At 32.5% G+C, this 24,652-nt stretch overlaps 2 protein-coding genes and 1 long non-coding RNA gene across 9 annotated transcripts in view; 1 reads left to right on the top strand and 2 right to left on the bottom strand.

The window, feature by feature from the left end:
• Positions 1-24,652, top strand: part of pnt (ETS transcription factor pointed) — a 504,008-nt gene that overhangs the window by 414,757 nt on the left and 64,599 nt on the right. The gene's annotated exons all lie outside the window — the stretch shown is intronic.
• LOC143201052 (NADH-ubiquinone oxidoreductase chain 1) lies at positions 1,107-7,943 on the bottom strand. Its single transcript, XM_083059059.1, is given in 6 exon segments — positions 1,107-1,120; positions 1,201-1,341; positions 2,692-2,896; positions 7,181-7,233; positions 7,398-7,493; positions 7,925-7,943. Coding segments are annotated over 6 exon segments (528 nt in total).
• LOC143200662 (uncharacterized) lies at positions 7,398-14,119 on the bottom strand. Its single transcript, XR_013006768.1, has 3 exons — positions 13,985-14,119; positions 11,255-12,001; positions 7,398-11,051 (listed from the first exon to the last, which is right to left on the bottom strand). It is a non-coding gene; the product is annotated as an uncharacterized LOC143200662 (long non-coding RNA).

Genomic DNA, 24,652 nt, shown 5'->3' with positions numbered 1-24,652 from the left:
TGATGCAAAACAAATCAGTTTCTTTTAAAATGAGGTTTATTTAATTATACTAGGTTCTTCAATAAATTTACGGAAATGTATTGTATTGTAGTTGTAAAATAACATTTTTCATATTTCATGGAATTTTTTATAAACTACATCTCACATTAGTTATGCTGTCATGTTTTAAGGGGAAATCTTAGTATATCCATTCGATTTCTCTTCGTTGGTTACCTAGCGATAGGCATTGGTAATTAATCGTAGAACTTTGTTTTGGATGCGTTAGATTACTAGTAGATTTGTTGTTTTAGTATAACCCCATATTTGCACCCCATAAGTCCAAGTTGGCTTTATGATTATCTGATAAACCAATCTCTTTGATTTCGGATCAAGTTGAGAGTATCTTCGGCTATCCAGTACAATTGCTTCACTTTGGCTCTAATATGTTCTGCTTTTTGTCTAACATGGTGTTTCCAGTTTAATCTACTATTGAGATATATGCCAAGTTATTTGCTGATTAGCTACAAATATTAGCTGATTCTGCTTGAGGAATCTGGTATCCATCAAGCTATATACTTAGATTTTTGTCATTTCGCCGCAACGCAAAATTATCATGGCGAGATTTGGAGCTATTAAGCTGTATTTTCCAGTCTCTAAGTCCATTTGTAGATCATTTTGACCGCTACTCAGGCAGAGATATATTTTGCCGATGATAACTATGTCGTCGGCAAATATTCCAAGTAGTCTTTCCTTTGCTGTTGGGATATCAGCAGTATAGAGCAGATACAGGAGGGATCCTAAGACACTACCCTGGGGAACTCCAGTCGAAATAGGTTTACGTGCTGAGAATACCCCTTCATAATTTTCTAAATTTTCGCTCGAAAAGATATGATTCCAACAGTCGACAATAATTCCACGGTAGCAATTTGCTCAGATTAAACCCAACAATGTCAATTATGTCGATACCGAAGAAAATGACCTCGAATACAAATTCAAACAAAAACTACTATGTATGGTAACTTTAAATACGAACTTATAGAATAAAAATGTCCGAGAAAGAGCAATCTACAAAAAACATCTATAAAGGAAATATTGGCGAATCTTCCTATTATATAATCTACATTAAATTATGATTCCCGCTCTGCAAAACCAAGGGGAGTGTGATTAGTTTCTACTAATTTTGTTAAACATAATGGAATTTTTAAAATAAAAGTAGTATACCAAGTATCTTAAAAGTAATTTTTTTTTTAAATAAAATCAAAACTAAACTTACTTCATAACAAATGAATTGAGCTACTGAACAAATTCTTCCTAATATAGCATAATTCGTATTAGAACATCAGCCAGTTATTATAACAGGTGAATTGAAAAGTCCCCGACCTGACACATAGATGGCGCTACTAAAATTAAATCCATATGTTTTTTAGTTAGCCCTAACCCTCAAAAGATGCGTGTATAAATTTGACAGCTATCGGATCAGCATTAGTTTGTGAACTATAGCATTTTGAGTGTAACAAAAAAAATTCTAAAAAGGAATTTCGCGTGTTGATAAAATATTGCTTTTTGAAGGGAAAAAATACAATTGAAGCAAAATCTTGGCTTGATACCGAGTTTCCTTACACTGCCCCAGGAAAATAAGCCATCAAGGATTGGCATGCTAGGTTTAGACGTGGTGAAATGAGCACCGATGAGGGTGAACGCAGTGGACGCCCAAAAGAGGTTGTTACGGACAAAAACATTTAATAAATCCACAAAATGATTTTGAATAACCGTAAATTGAAATTGAGTGAAATAGCAGATACTCTAAAGATATCAACTGAATGTGTACATCATATCATTTATGAATATTTAGGTATGAAGAAACACTGTGCAAAGAGGTTGGCGCGCGAGCTCACTTTTGACCAAAAACAACGACGAGTTGTTGATAATTCAGAGCAGTGTTTGAAGATGATCAAGCGTAATAAATCCGAGTTTTTGCATCGATATGTGACAATGGATGAAACATGGCTCCATCATTTCACTCCGAAGTCCAATCGACAGTCTGTATTTTGGCCTGCGCATGGAATAATTTTCATTGACTGCCTTGAAAAAGGAAGGACCATCAACAGCGACTATTACATAGCGTTATTGGGCCGTTTGAAGAACGAAATCGCCGAAAAACGTACGCACTTGAAGAAAAAGAAAGTGCTGCTTCACCAAGACAATGCCCCGTGTCACAAGTCACTGAAAACGATGGCAAAAATCCATGAATTGAGCTTCGAATTGCTTCCCTCACCCACCGTATTTTGCAGATCTGGCCCACAGGGACTATTTCCTGTTCTCAGATCTCAAAAGAATGCTCGCTGGGAAGAAATTTTCGTCGAATGAAGAGGTGATCCCCGAAACTGAGGCCTATTTTGAAGCAAATGACAAATCGTACCACAAAAATGGTATCGAAAAGATGGAGGGTCGCGATGGCGGGTATAATCAGTGCATCACCTTTGAAGGGAATTATGTTGAATAAAAAAAAACCAATTTTGCCAAAAAAATTTGTTTTACTATGGTAGACCGGTGACTTTTCAATTGACCTGTTAATCGTATAAATCTAATCTAGGTAGAGAACTTCTGAGAAAATATTAAATAGATAATTCAAATCACATGTTCAAAGTTGAAAATGATAAACAAATCATAATAACAGAGCTAAAAGTTAAATTGACGCAGGCGATAAATAACAATTTCTAAAATTAATTGTTGAAAATAGATGAATCTGTTGTTTAGTAAATGATTTTACTGGATCTCTAAAAGGTTACAAAATTTCCATAAATCCTATTTTATTAGACCCTTTACGAATCTATCCCAAAATTTTACGTTCAAATAAAATTAAAAATGCAACTGCAATTAAAATATAAATTAGCAAAAATATTATTCCTGACGCTTCCTAAGGTGTTATATGTTGCAGTAATATTACAGGCTTTTAATGTATGTACCTTAATGTCTTAACGGCGTTTCGGCAAATTCTCATTGTGTTTTGCGTCTCGTTCACAGTCCATCAGATCCGCTCATGTAGTCATCTATGAAGAAGAACCTACAATACTTTTTCCCCAACTTAATAATATATTTCAGTGAATTGAAACATCTTATTTAAGAATGACAACGAACTATTTTTCAACAAAGGGGTTGAACGGCGATGCGCTAGGGTATCTTTTTTTATAAACAGTATATTAAAACCGTTATGATGCATGTGCATTTAATCCTGTTCCTTCCTATCTCTCGTCGACATTTTGTGCAATATGTGCCAGGCCGGTCCCACTGCGGATCCACCCATTTCCGTTTTCTTTCAGTTCTACACAAACGAATTGCCTCACCTATGATGTCCTTCGCTGTTTACCACGTGCGCCATTTCAACCAACAACTGGGGAGTAACCGAAGAAGGGGTCTCTTCTTCGTCAAGGGCTCGATTGTTTAAGGACAAGAAGCTGATGTGAGAAGGCCTACTATAGCGACTGTTCGAATATTCGATGGAATTTCTTTTAAACAATCATCACTTTTACGACGTAAAGATATCACTTTTACTTCCTTTTTTTAATCTATTTGATGTTTAGCTTTATGGCTATTCCTGGAATGTCACAACATTGTTTACCAACTAGTTTTTATAATGCATCATAGACGTATTTTTTTCTGGAAAATAGACCTGCGTTTTGTTTTAAGAACAAAATATCAACTCATAGTTTTTCTGTGATATTAAATCAGTTTTATTGATGCACTACTTATATACTCTAATATTACACTGCAATAGTACAAATATATACGAGATATATATTGAATAATAGCTTTTGATAAATATTAAACCTTGAATAAAGTTTGGAGAGTTTGTAATAGATGGCGTAATTATGCTTTGAGTTTTAGCGGAATTTTTATTTGATTGACTACTAATTGTTAGTGATGAAGTTGACTAGCGAGCAAAAGCACTAATTACTTTTTACTTATTTATTGTTAATAACAGGTGGAGCAAAACACCCGCTACCATTTTGATTGGGCGCCATCTTGGTTATGTGACGTGTGAAGCTCAGTTTCGCTTTAACCATCGTGTTGTGTAGACGTCCAAATATTATGGATAAATATACGCTACAAGAACGAGCAGAAATAGTGTCTGAAGACTGTCTGGTGAAATTGAAGATTTTTCGTGCAAATTGATAATAAGCCATGAAGGCCATTTTCTTCTCAGTAGCCACGTCAATAATCAGAACAGTCGGTTTTGGGGAGCACAGAATCCTCAATTAATTCATGAAACATCATTGCATCCACTAAAAACAACTGTATGGTGTGGGATTCATGCTGGAAACATTATTGATCTCTATTTTTTTTGGAAATGATCAAGGTGTTTCAGTTACTGTTACTGTTGAACGGTACCAAGACATGATTCGAAATTTCCTTGATTCTGAAATGGAAGAGCAAGACTTTCAACAAGATGGGACGACAGTACACACAGCTCGTTCAAAAATTCCTTTATTGAATCACGTGTTTCTACGGAGACTAATTTTGCAAAGTGATGATTTAGCATGGCCAACCAGATCTTCGGATTCAACAGCACCAGACTTTTTCTTATGGGGTTTTTTAAAATCAAAATTTTATGTGAATAAGCCCCAAACGATTCAACATCTTAAAGACAATTTTCGTCACGAAATTGAAGAAATTCAGCCTCAGATATTGCAGGATGTCATCAAAATGCTTTAAAAAAAAAGCCGAAAATTGCATAGCGAATCGCGGTCACCATCTCACCGAAATAATTTTTCAATCATAACGAAAAGAAAATGTAAAGACCAAATAAACTTTTTTTGAAAACCAAACTTACTTATCTTTTCTTTGAACAAAATGGTAGCGGGACTTTTGCATCACGTTGTATATTTCATATGGTCGATAGCAATATAGATTGGTAACCATTTTATGACATCTGGTCGCATGGTACCAATCCTCAGGCTTTACAAACCGCTGGTCCATCGCTATTGAATGTGTATTTCTCTATCGGGTCCTGTCGTCACAAACACAACAAATACTTATTTATTATTCGCAATCTTACAGTGAACATACTACATAAATAAAATGATGTGCGTATTGGTTATCACTTTCCTCTGTGGAGTCACTGTCAGCCCTAACTGATGCGTTTACGTAGTTAGTATAATTTTAAAAAGGAAAAATAACAACGAATATTTTTTTATAATCAATCGTTACTATCAAAATCATGAATTGGTTCCCATCATCCATTATTCGTTATTCAAAGGTTTATGGGAAACATGGGGGACCAATGACTACTAATTGACAATAACTCGAAAAATAATATTGAAAAATTTGCTTCAAAATCATTGTTTCGTTCACATGATCAATTTCATCTTTATAATTCAAACTGTGGATGATTAAAATATAAATAACATGTCAAAATAAGTGAATTATTAGGAAATATTGCTAGACAATATATCCACATCTATACCTTTTATTCTAGTTATCTAGATATTTTTTCTTATTATTTTTTTGATCACAGTAGTGACTCATTACTCACTCACAAAGTAGAATTTCAACAGTGAGCTATAATTAATTTTGAACAAAACCTTTTATATATTAGCTATTATATTTCTCACTATTCCTTAAATGTTTTTTTGATACTATTACATTATGAAGAAGAAAACAATGTTTTTACATGTGTTATAAAGAATGATTGTTATGTTAAGATATTTGATTTATATTTATTAAGATATAGACAATATAACGGTAATAATTCAAGTTTAGAAGTTAGAGGAGGAGAAGAGAAACATAAAAATATAAAACATGAAAATGTATAGTAACTCCATTGTTAACATTTCTTCATAATACAAAATATTTCAAAAACAAGATCATTGACTGAAGAAATTAGCCATCAATTACCAATCAATTTTGGATAGTTATTATGGGTATATTGGGAATATATATAGTGTTTCCAAAGTAAATAAATTAAATGTTCCTATTATAATCAGCGAAAAAAATATTCAGTTAAACTTCAACAAAAGACCACTTAAATCCCATAAAACAACAACTTTATATGTCATGTATGTTTACAAATCTGCCTCCTAGTTTTTTACACATGGAAAGGAAGATATAGTTATAAAAATAATTATAAATTTATTCCGAATAATTGTAAATTGTTTGGATTTGGACTAAGATCAAGATGCTGTGAAACCAAATCATCTAGTTGTATGTTGATCTCTAATATTGTCTGTTTTCCTCATCAATTTTATATAATGAATCAATTTTATTTAATTCTTTCAGCATTTCATATTCACAGAACTCCTGTTGCAATTTATTTTAATGTCATTTTTCTGTTTTATTACATGTCCTATTTTCTATTTAGCAGCATACTAAAGTGTAGAATAAGTAAAATTTAATAATTGTATTTATAAAGATGTGACAATCAATGTACTATCAAATAATAAGTCTCCTTTGTATTAGTCTTTGGGACGATAACAAATTGTTCTTGTATAAACAAATTTAGAAACTAATACGGACCTAAAGATATTGTGGAAGTATTGTTAAGGTCCCACGCTATATTTTAAATGAAGACATCCGCAAAGACACAAGGATGCCAATAGTGAGCAATAAAATTAAACGATTGGCGAAAAAGTACCAAGTCGAACATAACGAAGTCGCAGTACTACAACTGCTCAACAAGAATGGACTTACCAGGAGGTTTAAGATACAAAAACTAGTTGAAGTAGTATAATTAAGCTATGTGTGAACACTGTATCGTATTTTCAACTTATATGGAGTGCTCCACTGGGTTCCATCAAGCACTAATCAAGTGTCGGTCGGTCTGAAATCTTAGATCTGAGGTTTAAGAACAATATTATGGAAACATTACTGGATGCGATAAATAATCCAACCGAAAACCACAGTTATTATTAAAAATGAGGTAAATATTTGATTAGGAACCCTTTTCCTATTATCCATCGGAAGCAGTCGTTCTAAAATTTAAACGAACTCTATCCACCCCTAAATAATTAATAAATTGGACACTACCTGCCTCCGAACACACAGCAAAAAACTCATTCATCCATATTCCGTTACATTACGTGAAAGTACAGGAAGTTCCGGCGAATAACATGGACACGAACCCGTGTTTATATCAAAACCAATAATTAAAACCATCTTGAAGCTATTTTTTAACGTTTCTAATTGTGTCAAATAAGGTGATTACGGTGGGTGCGACCGAACATCCTCTCGCACTTCCGGCGCGAACCTCCGAAAACTCTTTAATGATTGATTTAAATTAATGAAATTTCTTCGGATTTCTCGTACTATTCGTATGTATCTCTCTATATCTCTCTCTCTCTTTTGGTCAGCACCACCGTTTTCCGGTACGGTATTTCGTAATTTAATTCGACCGGATATGACCGTTAATTACTAATTAGTACGGTGGGAATGCGACGATGTAAAGTAACGTCTCCGAATGGCCTTGAACTTTATTTTTTCCACTGTGTCGTCTTCTTCGTCCTCCCAGAGAGACGAGCCTGTATATTTTTACGGTTCCGTAAATTTATTTATTTACGACTAGGGATGCGTGTGAGAGGGTTCAAGGGGGTTGTTTTAAGAGGGTAAATTTACCATTAAATACCGCCAGACCTTTTTTTATCGCAGGGATATTCCCGAGTGCGTTTAATCGGTTTCTATTCGTCCGATGTCGACGATTTCTGTTCGTTGTTTCCCTTCATTCACGTTAATTGTTTGCCCTTTTGTGAACGAACATGAAAAGGTCATTAATAAACAGTGAATCCACTTGTTGTGCTCTGTAAGGAATATCGGGTTTTGTTGTTTTTGATCTAAATTTGTGAAATATACATACATTATTTAATACGTTTTCATTAGGCGTTGAAATTACGTCGTTATGTTTTATAAAAATGGATTAGGTAATACCATTCTGCTATTTCCTCCAGCAATTTACCAAATGTCCAAATAGACATTATTTATCATTCATATCAATATATTTTGTTTAACCTTAATAAACCCATTAACATATTAATGGCGTTAAGTATATGCTAAACAAAACATTTTTGGGGACATTTGTTAATTAATTAATATTGATTAAAATAAATTTAAAAATAAGACCATTATGATATGCAGGAGATATTGCAGATATTAAAAAATGGTAGTTCAATACCTTCTTAATTATCAATAAATAAATATTGTGTATATATCAGGTGTTTATATTATTTTATAAATTCAATATATCCTCTTAGAACCCATAACGAGTATGATTCGAAGTATTAGTGCGAAGTACTCTGAAAGACTATTAGTGCATCCCAATGCACTCGCCAAACAGTTAAGTGTGTGCGATGACAGTGAAGTGTGTAGGCTCAAACGCAAACTGCCATACGAACTGACTAATAGACACATAGAGTGAAATTTAATAATCTCTAGAATAAGCTGGAATAAGATTTGGATTATAAGTTGTACAGCAGATCACTTACTGAAGCGATCTTCTACATGTCAAGATAGTTATATTATATAACGGAAATCATATAATAATACTTATAGCCCACGGGCAAATTGTTGAAGTTCTAAGAGTTTAATAAAAAATCTCCTGTATATGTCATATCAGTATGTTTGACATAAAAACATATTTTGTTCTAACGTTCATTTCAAGGACAGTTTATTTTGCTATTATTAAAAACTGCAAGTAATTTAATTTCTCTGGTATTTTAATTTTTAAGCTTTTCGTTAACTAAAATTTGATTAATATTTAAAACATATTTTAATTTGCGGCCTATTGGACAAGATTTTAACAGTAATGAACATATTTTGAGTAGAATTATTAAGAATGAATGAAATCCGTGTCTTTTTTTGACGCTTGAGGCATAATTGGACCTTACTTCTTCAAAAATTAAATCTGTTGTTAGAGTGGATTTCTGTTTGTATTACTTTTGATTATAATTATAATTAAGGGATTGTACAAAAAATAAATTCAACGTTTATTTTAAAAGATCAAGTCTGCAAACAACTACGAAATTATAAATCAAACGAATTTAAGAGAAATCAAATTCGAAATAAATATTAATAATCAAGTTATTAAATTGTTGATGTTTTAATATATTTTCTATGTCAAGCATATGATGAGATGATGAGAAATTCTGTTAAAGAACATTGTGACCGTGACATGTTTTTGTTAATGCAGAATAATTTTGTAATTCAATACCAACCGAATATTCATTATTCGATTATTGATTATTGACTAATCAATTATAGAATGATGTTTTAAAAGTATGTGAATGTATTTCTCTATGAAACGATTCCAACGTATTTGGTTTGTCTTATTTATATAAGTTCATTTCAAATTTTCGAGTGTCCTAAAAATGTCGATATTTTCGCTAGCTAAATTAATTATAAATAGATTTAATTTGGGTTTGAATCTGCCTTATCTTGAAACATTGTAAAAGAAAATAACATTCTCTAATTATTTAAGATTTAAAATATTTAAGTAATTACTAAACCAAACTCAAGATCACTCACAGCCAAAATTTATTTTTCTGCTGTGCAACAACTTGTTCCATGATAAGGCCTTTTTATTTAAACTCACTTTTGTAAATTATTATGTAGTTTATTAAATCGTGGTATCCAACAAATTTACAAATATACTTCAATGTTTATCAATTCAACGAATAAAAAATTGTTGTGTGAAAGACGGTTCAGACACAAGAAATATGAGTGAATGTGAATGTTCAATAAATACAACAGTATGTATTTCTCAAACTAAAATGCTTCGTTGATTACATAGCAGCGATAAGTATTCGTAATTAATCGAAGAACTTTGATTTGGCAAGTTTTGGATTACTAGTTGGTTTTCCGTTTTAGTGCCCATATTTGAACAAGTCCATATAGACTGATGGTGAAAGCTTTGACTCTTAAGTTTTGGTCTAAATAGACAGTCAAAATCTTTTGAACCATTTTCCATCAGAAAAAGGTTTCTTCCTATCAGATATATGTTTTAAACATGGATCACTCTGTATTTCAACAAAAATACTCTATTGGTTGGATATGTGTTTCATCGTTCTTTGTTCTTCTCTAATTGTGTTCTCAATAGAATCATTTACTTTTTTCGGAATTTTTTTCAGAATTACTAACCTTTTATGGTTTTTTCTGAATATATTTACAAAAGCTACTCTAGTTCTTACCCAATATAAATTGCTCTAAAATAAACATAAATAATGTTAATGATTGATGATTACAATTAAATAAAGTAAAAAAAACTGAATGACAGACACGGGTGTTTTTTTCACTATATTGAACCCCGTTGCCGATTAATTGAAGAAAATAATCTTCAAGGGCTCGCGCTCTATTCCGATCCCACCTTTCGAGGGGGAATAGGATGCTCGTCATCCATTCAACCCTTTTTCTTGGCTTCCCTTCGCCTCTCCGCCTCCGCGTGGTCCTACGGGACACGTGAATGAAGAGAACTGTTTGGTGGTAATAAACACAAGTGGGTCGACGATTGGTAGCACGTGTTCCCCGAGTCTTGGCATGAACCCCACATGATATCTGAGCACCACTTCCGTACCGCGCCGTCGAGGGTCGGTCCTTCGGCACGAAGGGGCTTCGGGGGACACATTCTCGCGCCTACTATGGCTGTTATATGGACGTGTTATCGACCGAGACCAGATTCGGTTCTGGCCGGATGTTTGTTTCCATTTTCGTGCTAATATCGTATGGTTCCACGAACGGAATGCCAGGTTTTCGACGTCAAGTGGCACTCCGACCAAGTTTTGAACAGGATATTAACTTAAATAGTTTAATATTGCTGGATGTTTATGATTTTCTTTAATAATTAATAAATTACACACATTTAACTATTAGTTTTGAAACATATTTGCGGTTGTACTTATGCTCAAAATATATTTACACATGCATTTTGATTTTTGAAATATTTCATCGATTATTTAATTTCTTAAATGCGAATAAAGCCACAAAAAATATATTTCATTTATTAAATATACAACATTTAATTTCTGACATAAAAATATTTAAAATGATGTTGAAACTATTTCTTGAGCTCATTAAATAGGTCACATTAAAAACTTTTAAACATTTGTACAAGTCAAGTTCAATAAAAATGTTTTCAAAATAATTTATTTCAAAAGTTTGTATGTATTTTCTCGACAGTAAGAACCATTCTGATGAAGTTTTTAATTTAAATTTTATTTTATGTTATCTGTATATCTATCGCTTTCTTTATTAACTAATAAAATATTGGTTATATTACGCGTAACTGCTATGTAACTATACATTTTTATAATTATTTATGCCTTAAGAATTGATTTTTCATTTAAAATGTCATCAATTATTAATATCGGATTCTTCTTTATATTTATCAAAATAAGTCTCTCTACATGTTCTGTTAATGATGTTATTGGTAACTTTACTAAAGATAAATTTTCATACGTAATAAATTGAGGCACTCTGGCAATGTAATAAATTAAGATTCTTTACATTTCAGTGGGTTGTTAAAATATTAATTTTAAAAAGCAAAGACTGGATCAAAACCAATTAAAGAGTAATAATTGTATTTTATTTTGTTCTGTTCTGCAAAAACTTCTGCATAAACATTTTCTCTGTAAACCCTTTCATCATTTATTAATAATGTATTAATATGTCTTGATAGTGTATTCTTAAATATAAAATATTTATCCATGGAATGAAATTCTTGAAACTTATTTATTACTAAGCGCTTATATGCATATTATATACATTCTGCATATTTAAGTGAAAATTTAACCAACGATTGCACACTTTTTTTTATTTATTTTAAATATTTTCTTAATGATCATCGTTCATATCAACTTTGTTATTTGAACAATTCTTTTTACACAATAATTGTATTTATACGTAGTAACAAATATGTAAATATACAGAAGAACATCAACTAAGGCGTATTCTTTGGCTCAAAATAACCTAATAACCTTATGAATATACTCTTGGAAATAATGAGTTGCAGGTAAATAATTTAAATTTTTTTCGTACGTTTCTTCTTTTTCGAACACTGTCGAACTTCTGAAATTTCTAGGGCAAATAATTTTGGTGAAGAATAAAGTAATTTTCATAAGCTTTTCTTGAAGTTTGGGACAAAACAAATGGTAGTAGGATATTGCAAAGTCCAGGATATATGGTAAATGTATCAATACACAAAGAGCAAACGAACGTCCCTCATAGGCCCAAAACGTTTGAAGACCTTGAATTGCATGAGGTATTGGATGAGGACCCAACACAAACTAAAATGCAAGTGCCAGAAACGTTGAATGTTAGCCGGGTCGCAATTTGTGAATGATTAGAAGCGATGGGAAATATCCAAAATATAGGAAAATGGATGCCAAACGAAATGAATGCGACAGGTAAACAGAAAACTGAAGGATCGTCAGTGAAATGCTGCTTCAGAGTGTGAAAGGATGTCATTTCTACATGGAATAATAACGAATAATGAAAACTGGTTATATTTCGAAAATCCCAAGCGAAATAAATCATGGTTATCACCTGATGAAGTCAACTTAAAATTAAATTCAATTATAAATAACGTCTTTTCTTTAGCAAAAAAAATCAAAAGGGATTACCGACACACCTGGTAACTTTCTTGCATTGTCTTTTTAACACCAGTTATAGTATCACAAGAATATTTCTAATCGAATGCGAAGCTTCAACATTAATATCATTACTTTTAAACGTCTGGGCCAATTTCTGCCAGTTGCTTAATTATTTGATATAATAATTAATATCAAATTACTTCATGATTCATATTTTCAAATTTAAATTTGAACAGATATCAAATATTTTAGAAGGTTCCTTAAATTTGTTGCCAACTTATGCAAGACAATAACAATCGTCAGGTGGAGTGGAGTACTTTAGCTGTCCCATTCAGAACGGCATTGAACCAAACGTCGACTGATGAAATCAGCCATTATTCAATCTGATTCCAAGCCGTAACAACAAATAAACCGACGATTTTTTTTTCTTCGTAAAAATCGCACTTAATTTATTAATAACAGGATATTAACTGTTAAAAGACGCGATATTCATGGCCGAATATTGACGAAACTTTTCGTACTGTTGTTTGGGCTTTTCGATGGAGTATGGAATAATATCCTGTTGATTATTGTTCTATGTTTTTTTTTGCCTCTTAGCAATGAATTAGACTGAAGTATAATTAATATCAAACAAGCTGTCCTTCAAACACGAATAAAGCTACAAAGAATAATATTTGGTTTATTAAATATACAACATTTAATTGCTAACATAATCATAGTAATCTTTAATCTATTATATATATATATATATATATATATATATATATATATATATATATATATATATATATATATATATATATATAATAGATTAAAGATTCATTTTTGCATTGCCAAAATCAAACCTTTAAAATTGCTTTCCACGATGTTTTATCATTTTTATTGACAGTGTTGTGATATTCTCTCTTTCGTAATGATATTCTTGTAATTGACTGAATGTTTATACGTTCCTTAACTATCCAGCTTAGTAGTTAGTAGTTAGGAACTAATCATGTCTGTGCTGATACCATTTTGATTATGTGTCTTCTGAGAACTCATCTGTCATATTCCTTATCCTTTTATGTAGAGTGATTAATGTTTTTCATGCTAGTTTTTCTTTGTCTTCTTCCTGTTTTTCCCTTTGTGTTGATTGCTTCAAAACGTTTCTTTAATTTTACAACTGTTTCCTTTTTTCTATTCTATTAGTATTTTCCTTTATTTTGATATCCCTTCTCAAACTACTAAGATTTTCAATTTACTATTAAATTTTTTAATAGCTAGTTCATCTGCTGTGTTTGATAGGTATATTAGCTGGGTTCTCAGACATTATTCGATGCTGGGACATCGTTATATTCTATCTTTTTTGCTTATACAATCAGTGCTTTATCGATAACATCAAACAATTGTTAACATTATCAAGCTTGATGGTATAATAAATGAGCATCCTAGTGTTACACGTAAAAAACTACCACCAATGGTATCTGATAAATATATATATATATATATATATATATATATATATATATATATATATATATATATATATATAGAATAGAGAAGACTCGAAAAGGGGGTAGAGGCCCATTTACCATCGAAACCCTTTTTAAACAACCCCTTTAAACCTCTCACACCCTCTGGTTGTAAATAAACAGACCACCGGATTCTAAAAATGAACGTGGCTGTTTAGTTAATAATAACGACGCATAAAAAAGGGTCTCAAGTACAAAGCCGTTATCTCTTCTCTGTTTTATTGAGCGCGCATTATTTGCTTGAACGTCTCGTACCAAGAGGACTTTTAAAAATCATTTGATTATCAAGTGGAGGCTGAATAAAGATCTCACACGATGATCCTTATCGCAAATCTTTGTTTAATATCCATTGATATATTCAGCTTTTTGTCATCATTTTATCGGTAGTTTAAAAACTCAATTCAAAAAAAATTGCTGTAGTTATATGATCATAGTATTGCTTAGTACAATCTTAATTTATTAGTGTTCTTTTACTATACTATCAATATACAAGGATACGTGTAAGATAAATACGATTACATCAGATCACTATACTAGTTCGTGCGTGTTGATCTGTAGCTGTATTGGTCCTAAGTTACTATGATTTAATAAACTTATTTCATGTTTGAAGGCGAAATGTTAGATATCTTCGTAAATCAGTTTTATTTAAGGCATTACGTTAGACAAAAAGCAAAACACATTAGAACCAAAATAAAACAACTATACTGGTTAGTCGGAAGATACTCCCAACTTGATCTAAAATCAAAGAGGTTGATCTATAATACAATTATAAAGCCAATTTGGACCTATGGGGTGCAAATATGGGGTTGCACTAAAAATTCAAATCAGTTAGTCATACACCGCTGTCAAAACAAGATTCTTCGATTGATTACCAATGCCTATCGCTATGTAACCAATGAAGAACTGCACAAGGACCTGGAAATCAAATGGATTTGCGAAGTTGTGCAGGATTTCACCTTGAAACACGAAAGAAGATTACTAAATCATTCTTCAGTCAGGAGACTGAAACGAACAAAACCATACGAACTTGTGTGAACATTTAGTGTGTATTATTAGTGTAAACTATAGCTATAAGTTAATAATTAATAAATAATTATAATTTTATAATTGAGGAATACATACTGATGTATTTTCTCGTACTCGTCTTGCTTGTTAATTAATCCAAGCACATAGGAAAAGTAGTAATAAATTAATTGTAATAATAATAATTAAGATTGTACTAAGCGTATCTAATAAAGATGTTATAAAAAAAAATTATTTAGGGGTCATGGTGCAGTTCTTCGTTGGTTAGATAGCAATGGGCATCGAAGAACTATGTTTTGCTATTTAAAGATTAGTTTACTTAGTTTGATGTTTAAGGGCAATCCCACATTTGAACACCCTAATTCCAAATAGGCGCTATAATACAATGATAAACCAATATTAGTACTGTGTGGCGCTATGTGCTGGAATTCACTTTCACACGCTTATCATTAAGAGTGTAAAAAATACGAACCAATAATGCCGCTGGTTCCTAAATATAAAGTCTCAGCCAAAATTGAGGTTCTAACGATCATTTATTAATTAGGTTTTATGACTGAATAACAATCTATATAATAATAATAACAGCATGGCTGTCACAGGCAATACATATTTATAAATAATTCTTATAAATTTTATCTAGTATACGGAACACATTTGCATATTGTATTCAACTAATTATTGACTGACGAATTGAACAATTAGACGCTAACCAATTGAGACCTTATCAACAATATCTCAACAATATATAATAATATAAGTTAACATAAACAAACTTCTTGTTAGGAGTCTTATTATTAATCACTACATAGTATAAAACAAAGTCGCCTTTTCTGTCCCTATATCCCTATGTGCGCTTAAATCTTTAAAACTACGCAACGGATTTTGATGCGGTTTTTTTCAATAGATAGAGTGATTCAAGAGGAAGGTTTATATGTATAATACATGCATAATATACTAAAGCAACATTGCTAATTTTAGAGGTTTCTAACGTGATGTCGTAAATTAACCTATTTTTTAGGCTTATTTAGCAATTAGCAAAAACGCTGCCTAACCCTACGAGTTAGATCAAATTAATGTACTACAGTATTGTACACCATAAAAAGGTCTACAAAAAAGTCCGCGATGGTATATGTTTATCTTTTAGGGATAACCCACATTAACCATTTTTATTGTTTACTTTTTACGTGAGAAAATGGCTTATTTACGAAGCTATTTTAAGCAATACGGCATTAATCCTTATCGAATTAAGTACCTTAAATACAGTGTGCAATTAATATAGATCAATATGGTTCCTTACAGCATGTAAATTAAACAAATATTTTCGGAGATATTACAAATTTAAAATTTGCGTTTAAAAATGTGTAATGTAATAAAAATTGTATGAATTTAGATATTCCAAAGATAGCAGGAAATCTTCATAGTAAGTATAGGGGAAGAGGAATTGTTTTACTCCAAATTTAATGCGTGCAGGCCAAGGGCAGTAATGAATGAACCAAAAATACTGGATCGATTTTAATCATGTTTTCATTGAGTGACATAGGTATATATATTTTATGCCTGTGCAAAGTCGGAGCGGGCCTCTATGTTTTTATATACAACGTTCATATTTTTTCTGTAGTGTATTTAATTTAGTATTAACTAACATAAAATCAAGTTTCAAAACTCGTACATAGCCCAACAAGCAATAATATCTTATAAATTCCTCAAAATTAATTAACAGTCTGTTGTAATTTAATTGTCTGTCTGTTGTCTTATTAAACTGATTATTTAAACCTTTGAAACCTGTATCACCAATATCAAAGAAGTTCGACAAATTCAGAGAAATGTGACACTAATTAACTAATAATAACAGTTTAAAACCAAAACCAATAAATTGACAGAAATTTAGCGATATATGGTTGTTGCTTAATAAAGTGTCCATATTTCAGGCCCAGAACAGTAATATTTTAACTATATCAATGATAATTTATAGTATTGAGAGTATTGAACCAAATGTTATACTTACAGTGTTGCAGAAAATAGTTTTATGGCCACTGAATGTGAAGTAAAAACTACAGAGCTTGACTAAAATTATGCGTGTATATGTGTGCCATATTAGTTCTGAAAATAATTTAACATGGTTATAAAATACGTTAGATGAAAAAACCGATAAAACATCCTTGCAGGTGCAACATGGTTGTTTTAACGTCGTTTGCTTATGAATAGCGCAGGAGCATATTTTAACCTGTTTTTTTTTCCTCCTGCAAAACTACCGAGAAAATAAACTCGAAGCTTTTCCGCGTATGCCGGAGCTTTCAGCGTAAACATTTTTTGCCGAATAATTGATAACAACAAAAAACTTTCCTCGTGCTTCCTACTTTATACAGTGGAAAAAACGTTGTATAGTGCAGAGCTCATTACCATGTTACCGATATTATTTATAGCAGTTCTGTTAGATAAAAACTATTGAATAGTTTATCATTTAATTGTAATATATATTATATAACGTTGGGAGAAATATTGAGTTTTTCCTAATAGATAACACTAGTGAAATGTGTAAGACTCCGAAATTAGAATATCAGGTAAATTAGAAAAGATAAATCTAGAAGAGTATGGCCAGAACCAGAACTTCTTTGTCTTTAACATAACTAATGTATTCTAACCGAATGGTATAGAATCTACAATAGATATAAATCCTGTTTATCAGTCCGATGTAGCTATAAGTTTGATTTATCTAATGGAAATGCTATGGAAATTGATAACAACCTCAAACTTCTCGAATTGATCATGTTTTACCTCAATTATTGAAAGAACTGCCACTGCCAGAAAGGACTGATATTAATAGCAATTATAAAAATACCAGATTTCTGTTTTATTTTATTAGTTACATCTTACATTAGATATGCTTAGTACAATCTTAATTTACAAATTAATGTATTACTACTGTTCTGTTGTAATTACATGAATACACAAGCAAGGCGGGTAATGGGCATTAATACATCAGTATAACAGGTCAATTGAAAAGTCTCCGGACACATAAATGGCACTACTAGAATTAAATCCGTATGTTTTTTAGTTAGTCCTAACCCTAAAAAAATGCGTGTATAAATTTGACAGCTGTCGGATCGTTAGTTTGTGAATTATAGCATTTTGAGTGAAGCAACTTTTGTTATCATTCACGAATATTTGGGTATGTGAAAGCTCTGTGCAAAGTGGGACCAAAAACAACGACGAGTTGATGATTCAGAACAATGTTTGAAGATGATCAAGCGTAGTAAACTCGATTTTTTGCGTCGATATGTGACAATGGATGAAACATGGCTCCATCATTTCACTCCGAAGTCCAATCGACGTCCAATAATCCTAGTGGACTGCACACGATGAACCCGCTCCAAAGCGTGGGAAAACGCAACAGTCGGCTGGCAAAGTTATGGCGTCTGTATTTTGGGATACGCATGGATAAATTTTCATTGACTACCTTGAACAAGGAAGGAGCATCAACAGCTATTACTATTACATGGCGTTATTGGACATTTCGTGCCAGTGGATACGATGGGAAAAATCCATGAATTGGGCTTCGAATCTCCGGATCTGCCCCAGCGACTATTTTCCGTGCTCAGATCTCAAAAGAATGCTCGCTGGGAAGGAATATTCGTCGAATGAAGAGGTAATCGCCGAAACTAAGGCCTATTTTGAAGCAAAGAACAAATTGTACTACAAAAATGGTATCGAAAAGTTGTAGGGTCGCTATAATCAGTGTATCACCCTTGAAAGGAATTATGTTGAATAAAAAAAACTAATTTTGCCAAAAAAATTTATTTTACTATGGCAGGCCGGGGACTTTTCAATTGACCTGTTATATTTCCCAAATTAAAATAAAACTATTCTGCTAAAACCACTTAAGCTAAAATTAAAAATACACTTATACAGTGAACAAGTTCATGTGGTTTGATTCGCTTAAATCTTCTGATTTCCTACGTCTTGTCCTGCAGCTGTATTGTTTCCATTTTGCTGTAATTTAGCGACCTTATTTCATGCTTTAAGGCGAAATCTTGGATCACTTCCTGTATCCATCAATGACCTTTTCTTATATTTGTCTGCAAATATATTTTTTCTAATTTTATAAACAATTGTATGAAATAAATTACTACTTAGATTTTGATTAGTTCCATAACATTAATTACTTCGTCTTGATAGTACCAAAGTACCAAAGAACATAACCCATATATCTATATACTTTTATTTTTATTAATAATTATTTTAATTCTCTTTATCTTATGATAAGACATTAAACAATATCCATACAATTGTTACATAGAATGAAATCCAATGAATCAAACCAAGAGGTATTTCTTTTCTTGCTTGTGCAGCGTTACTTATTAGTGATGCAGGAAAGACCAATTAATAACACTCCATTTCCTGTTTCACTGATAATTAATGCTGTAGATAAATTTCAATTTAATCTACGATTTAACATGAATAAATTAAATTAACAAAGCAAATGGATGGAATAAAATAAATGTGTTTCCCGTTGTAAAATTTAAAATAGATTTCTATACACTTTTTTATGTATTAATATAATTTTACTAGTCTTTTCCGACTAACTTACTTTGACTGTAATAACATATAATAAAAGGCAGTAGCACTTTTCAGTGTTTCTTTCCATTTAGTACACTTCACTACACAGCAACACAAGATCACATCGTTTGGTTATCTTGAGTCAATGTCCTAGTTTAGTGTTAATTAAGAGTTGCAGAACTTTGGTATCAACTTGAGACTGGAGTCTTTCCTCATGTTTTGTTGCGAATCTCTACTTTCTCTAGAACAGATGAAATCTGAAGATCTTCGAGTAAATAACATAGGGGCTGAAAAGTCCCGGGCGTACCAAAGAAAACTATTTTTTTCTTTAATATTCGCTTTATTTATCAACGCAATCTCCATCAAGAACCACACAACCATTCCAGCGCCGCTCTAACATTTCAATACCACTTTTGTAGAACTATTTATATTTTGCCCAAAAATAGGCCTGTCGCCAGTTGCTATCCACTCAGATGAGGATCGTTTTGGTACCGGAGTGAAGTGATGGATCCATGTTTCATTTATTAATACATATTAACAAAAATTCTGGTTTATTGCGTTTCCACATGGCTAAATACTGCTCAGAACCATCAAACGTTCTTGTTTTTCGTCAACAGTGAGCAAACGCGGCATCCACTTTGAACAGTCATAGTCAAATATTCATACAATATAAATCCAAAATGCTCTTTACGATCTTAGCTAACTCACGCAACTTCACTTTTCATCATCAGTGTCTCGACAACCACGTTTGAAGTCAGCAAACCAACGTTTTATTGTTGTTTCTGATGGAGCGGTGTCCTTATAACACTCTTCAAGTCATTAATTCGCTTAAACGGTATTTTTCCCATCAAGGGGCAGTGTAAAATTAAAACATGAAATTGTTTTTGGTCCATTGTTTTCAACAAAATTAGTGCCACTCTTAGCACAATAACAGATTTCTTTTAAAAGTTAATACTAACTGAAAAAGTGATGAATATAATAAAATTAACGTTCCTATCTATGTTTTAAACCACGGGCTTTTCAACTCATGTGTTAATTGTTCCTATAGTATCTGGGTGCATCCACAGTACTTCTCAGTACTTTATTCTGAAAGCAGAACATCTCCATAACGTTCCATATTGGTTTTAGTATTTGCTTGCAGAAGAGCAACTTATTAAGGAGTGTTATACATATTTTTTTAGTATATGAACAATTTGGTTATAGGTCAATCCAATATACGCTGATTTACTCTCGTTGACTTTTATTCTCGATGTCTAGGTCCACTTATTTATATTATTTCTTATATGTTACAGTTTTTAAATGAAAATCGTTTTATAAATGAAATTAATGGAATTAAAAAAAACCTTATATGAAAACATCGAGATAAAAAGGGTTTTAATTGATGTTTCAGACATAATTACTCATTATTTTTAATGAAACCTTTTTTGATAGACCTTTTCGACATGCCTCGGTATGCTACAGAGTCATTTCGTATTCAACTAGTTCGAAACACCTGCCCCATCATAAATCTATGATTGTAAATTCAGAGGAATAGAACTGGTTTTATGGCGAAGACATCTGGCCATTATGTGAAAAATATTATTGTCATTGAAATAATATCGTGCGGTGGCTTTTCATTCCGTCCAATTTCTTTTCTGTCCGCAGGATAAAGACGCAACAGGAAAAGTCGAACGGTAATAGAAAACAGAACAGCATGCACAGTCAAGTTTTATAAACAAATGATTATTTGAGATTCGTTATGGGATAGGATAAGATCTAGTATCCTGTGAAACTCGCGGGCTTAGTGATTATGTTGGTTGCTGCTTTGGCTGGTGGAAAATATTCTTATACGTGTATGAACATATCTATTAGGTTGACAGTGAAGCCAAAATAATGATTTTGCCATCTTTTGCCAAAATTTTCGAGGGAATCTAAATAAATGTTAGCCTCCACCTTGTGTCAAAGAATTTATTTTCATCATATTTTTCATCATTGCCTTACTAAAATATAGATATGCCACACGCTTATTTAATACACTTAAAATCTACATATGTTGATTTGTGTGGACAGTGTGCTTTGTTAGTGACTTTATCCTGCGCAGTAACTTAAATGCATCACTTATGTGCCCCTTATTGTTGACTCATGTGAGGTTTTGAGCGAGCTAATCTATTTAGTATAACAGGTCAACCCCGGCCTACCATAGTAAAACACATTTTTTGGCAAAATTACTTTTCTTTATTCAACATAATCCCCTTCAAGGGTGAATACACTGATCATAGCGACCCTCCAACTTTTCAATACCATTTTTGTAGTACGATTTGTCTTTGCTTCAAAATAGGCCTCAGTTTCGTCGATCATGTCTTCATTTGACGAAAATTTCTTCCCAGCGAGCATTTTTTGAGATCTGAGAACAGGAAATAGTCACTGGGGGGCAGATCTGGAGAATACGGTGGATTAGGAAGCAATTCGAAGCCCAATTCATGGACTTTTGACATGGTACATGGTTGGTGAAGCAGCACTTTCTTTTTCTTTAAATACTGATGATTTCGTCCTTTGAACGGTCCAATAACGCTATGTAATAGTCGCAATTGATGGTCTTTCCTTTTTCAAGGTAGTCAATGAAAATTATTCCATGCGCATCCAAAAATACAGATGCCATAACCTTGCCAGCCGACTGTTGCGTTTTCCCACTCTTTGGAGCGGGTTCATCGTGTACAGTCCACTTGGATGACTGTCGATTGGACTTCGGAGTGAAATGATGGAGCCATGTTTCATTCATTGTCACATATCGACGCAAAAACTCGGGTTTATTACGCTTAATCATCTTCAAACACTGCTCCAAATCATCAACTCGTCGTTGTTTTTGGTCAAAAGTGAGCTCGCGCGGCAACCACTTTGCACAGAGCTTTCTCATACCCAAAATATTCGTGAATGATATGATGTGCACGTTCACTTGATATTTTTAGAGTGTCTGCTATTTCATTCAATTTCAATTTACGATCATTCAAAATCATTTTGTGGATTTCTTAAATGTTTTCGTCGGTAACAATCTATTTTGGGCGTTCACTGCGTTCACCGTCTTCGGTGCTCATATCACCACGTCTAAACTTAGCATGCCAATCCTTATTGGTTGATTTTCCTGGGGCAGTGTCCGGAAACTCAGCATCAAGCCAAGTTTTTGCTTCAACTGTATTTTTTTATCAACACGCGAAATTCCTTTTTATCCATTTTTTTCAAAATAACAAAAGTAGCTTCACCCAAAATGTTAAAATACAAACATCTTTTAAAGGTTAGGGCTAACTAAAAAACAATGGATCTAGTAGTTTAGATTCTAATAGCGCCATCTATGTATCAGGCCGGGGACCTTTCAATTGACCTGTTATATACGACTTGCTAGCTATTGACTATTAAAAAACCATTACTGAAACCAAGGGAAGTTCTGATAAAAGCTATAGGGATTCTGCACCATTAATTTCAAGAGTTAAGAAGTTGTTTACTGAGTTCCGTTGTAATCGTACCAAGACAGGTGACGTCAAATATTCGGGTCGCCCAAAAAAGGTCGTCGTACCAAAAATCGTCGAAAAGAGTACGTGAAGTAGCTGAGACAGTAGATATCTGAACTGAACGAGAATATCACATTTTCAAAATGCAATCCAAACAAGTTTTGGCACTATTTTAAAATATTTATTTATAAGAAAGCACCAAAGACCAAAGAACAATCAAAACAAGGTTGTATGTGTCGGTCGACCGCCATTTCTTGGAATGCACACGATGTCAATCATATCGAATATCTTGAAAATGATAAAAAAAAGTCACCGGCTGATATTAATCAGAGCTTTGGGGCAGATTTGATATTGATTTGAAGCAAGAAAACAGTGTTGTTCCTTCAAGACAATGGGGACACGTGTGTAGTCACCGTGGTAAAAATCCATATATTAGGCTGTGAATTGTCACTTCATCCGTCATATTTTCTAGATTTAGCTCTCTGCGGCTATTTCCTATTTCAAAACCTGAAAAAATCGCTAGATGCTAAAAGATTTGGGTTCAATGAAGAGGTCATCAGTGAAACAAAGACCGATCTTTTCAAATTCAAACAGTCACCGACTCTATAATAAATATAATGATTGTACTATTGAAGCTGAAGAATTGACAATATAATGTCAGAACCAGATTACCACTTTGTTTTATGCAAATCTTTTTATACGAAAGGAAATTAATGAAAAGGATTAAAAGGAACTAAATCTGTTGAATAAGCCGGACGTGAAAAATTCATGCTTTATTTTTAGCGATGGTTTATGAGCTATGAGATCGGGAACTTCATTTCGATGAATTTTTTTCGAGTCTTTTTCACGAATTTTCGCATCCATTTACAATTATCGAAGTTTACGGTAATAATATGGATATATTGTCTTATGACTTTGGAGGTAATCCACGAAAAAAAACCGTCTACATCGTAAGCAACTGACGCTGTTGGACGCAATTGACGTTATTGGCCAGTTTCTAAACACAAACTCGCTTCAGAGTTCAAGAGTATCTCGTTTCATTTCATTTCAGAATCATACCACCATAACCCAAAACTTAAACATAAAAATACGCACGCACTCCTGTATTTTTAAGCCATTGTTAGAGAATGTGGTACATGCGGCGTGTTTCCTGTTTCTTCAAAATTTGATTTAATATACTTATAAAATGGTGGTTACATTCTCATAAGAGATGATTTGTTGACAAATAGATGGTATCCAACCAACTTATTCAAAATTTAATACCTATTCATTTTAATTAACATAAAAACGTATATTAGTTGTTGCTGCTGTTGTGAGGTTTCTTTCTATATCATGACTCATATGTTTAAATACAAAGGCGGCTATCACAAACCTATTTTGACGTCAACTATAACTCATTGGGTGAATTTTATAACGACTGAAATACACTATAGTTTCACGCTTTGTGGTGAATGTATTAAAACTTCACAGCCTTTTCACACAAGTTTTTGCTAAATCCCCCAATATATATGTTTATAACTGCTCCATTGTTTCG

This window comes from Rhynchophorus ferrugineus, unplaced genomic scaffold (genome assembly GCF_030347505.1).
Source record: "Rhynchophorus ferrugineus isolate W39M unplaced genomic scaffold, kcgeb_rfMv2 rfM8, whole genome shotgun sequence".
In the NCBI taxonomy this organism is placed as follows: domain Eukaryota; kingdom Metazoa; phylum Arthropoda; class Insecta; order Coleoptera; family Curculionidae; genus Rhynchophorus; species Rhynchophorus ferrugineus.
This window is presented reverse-complemented; position numbering and strand designations above follow the sequence as displayed.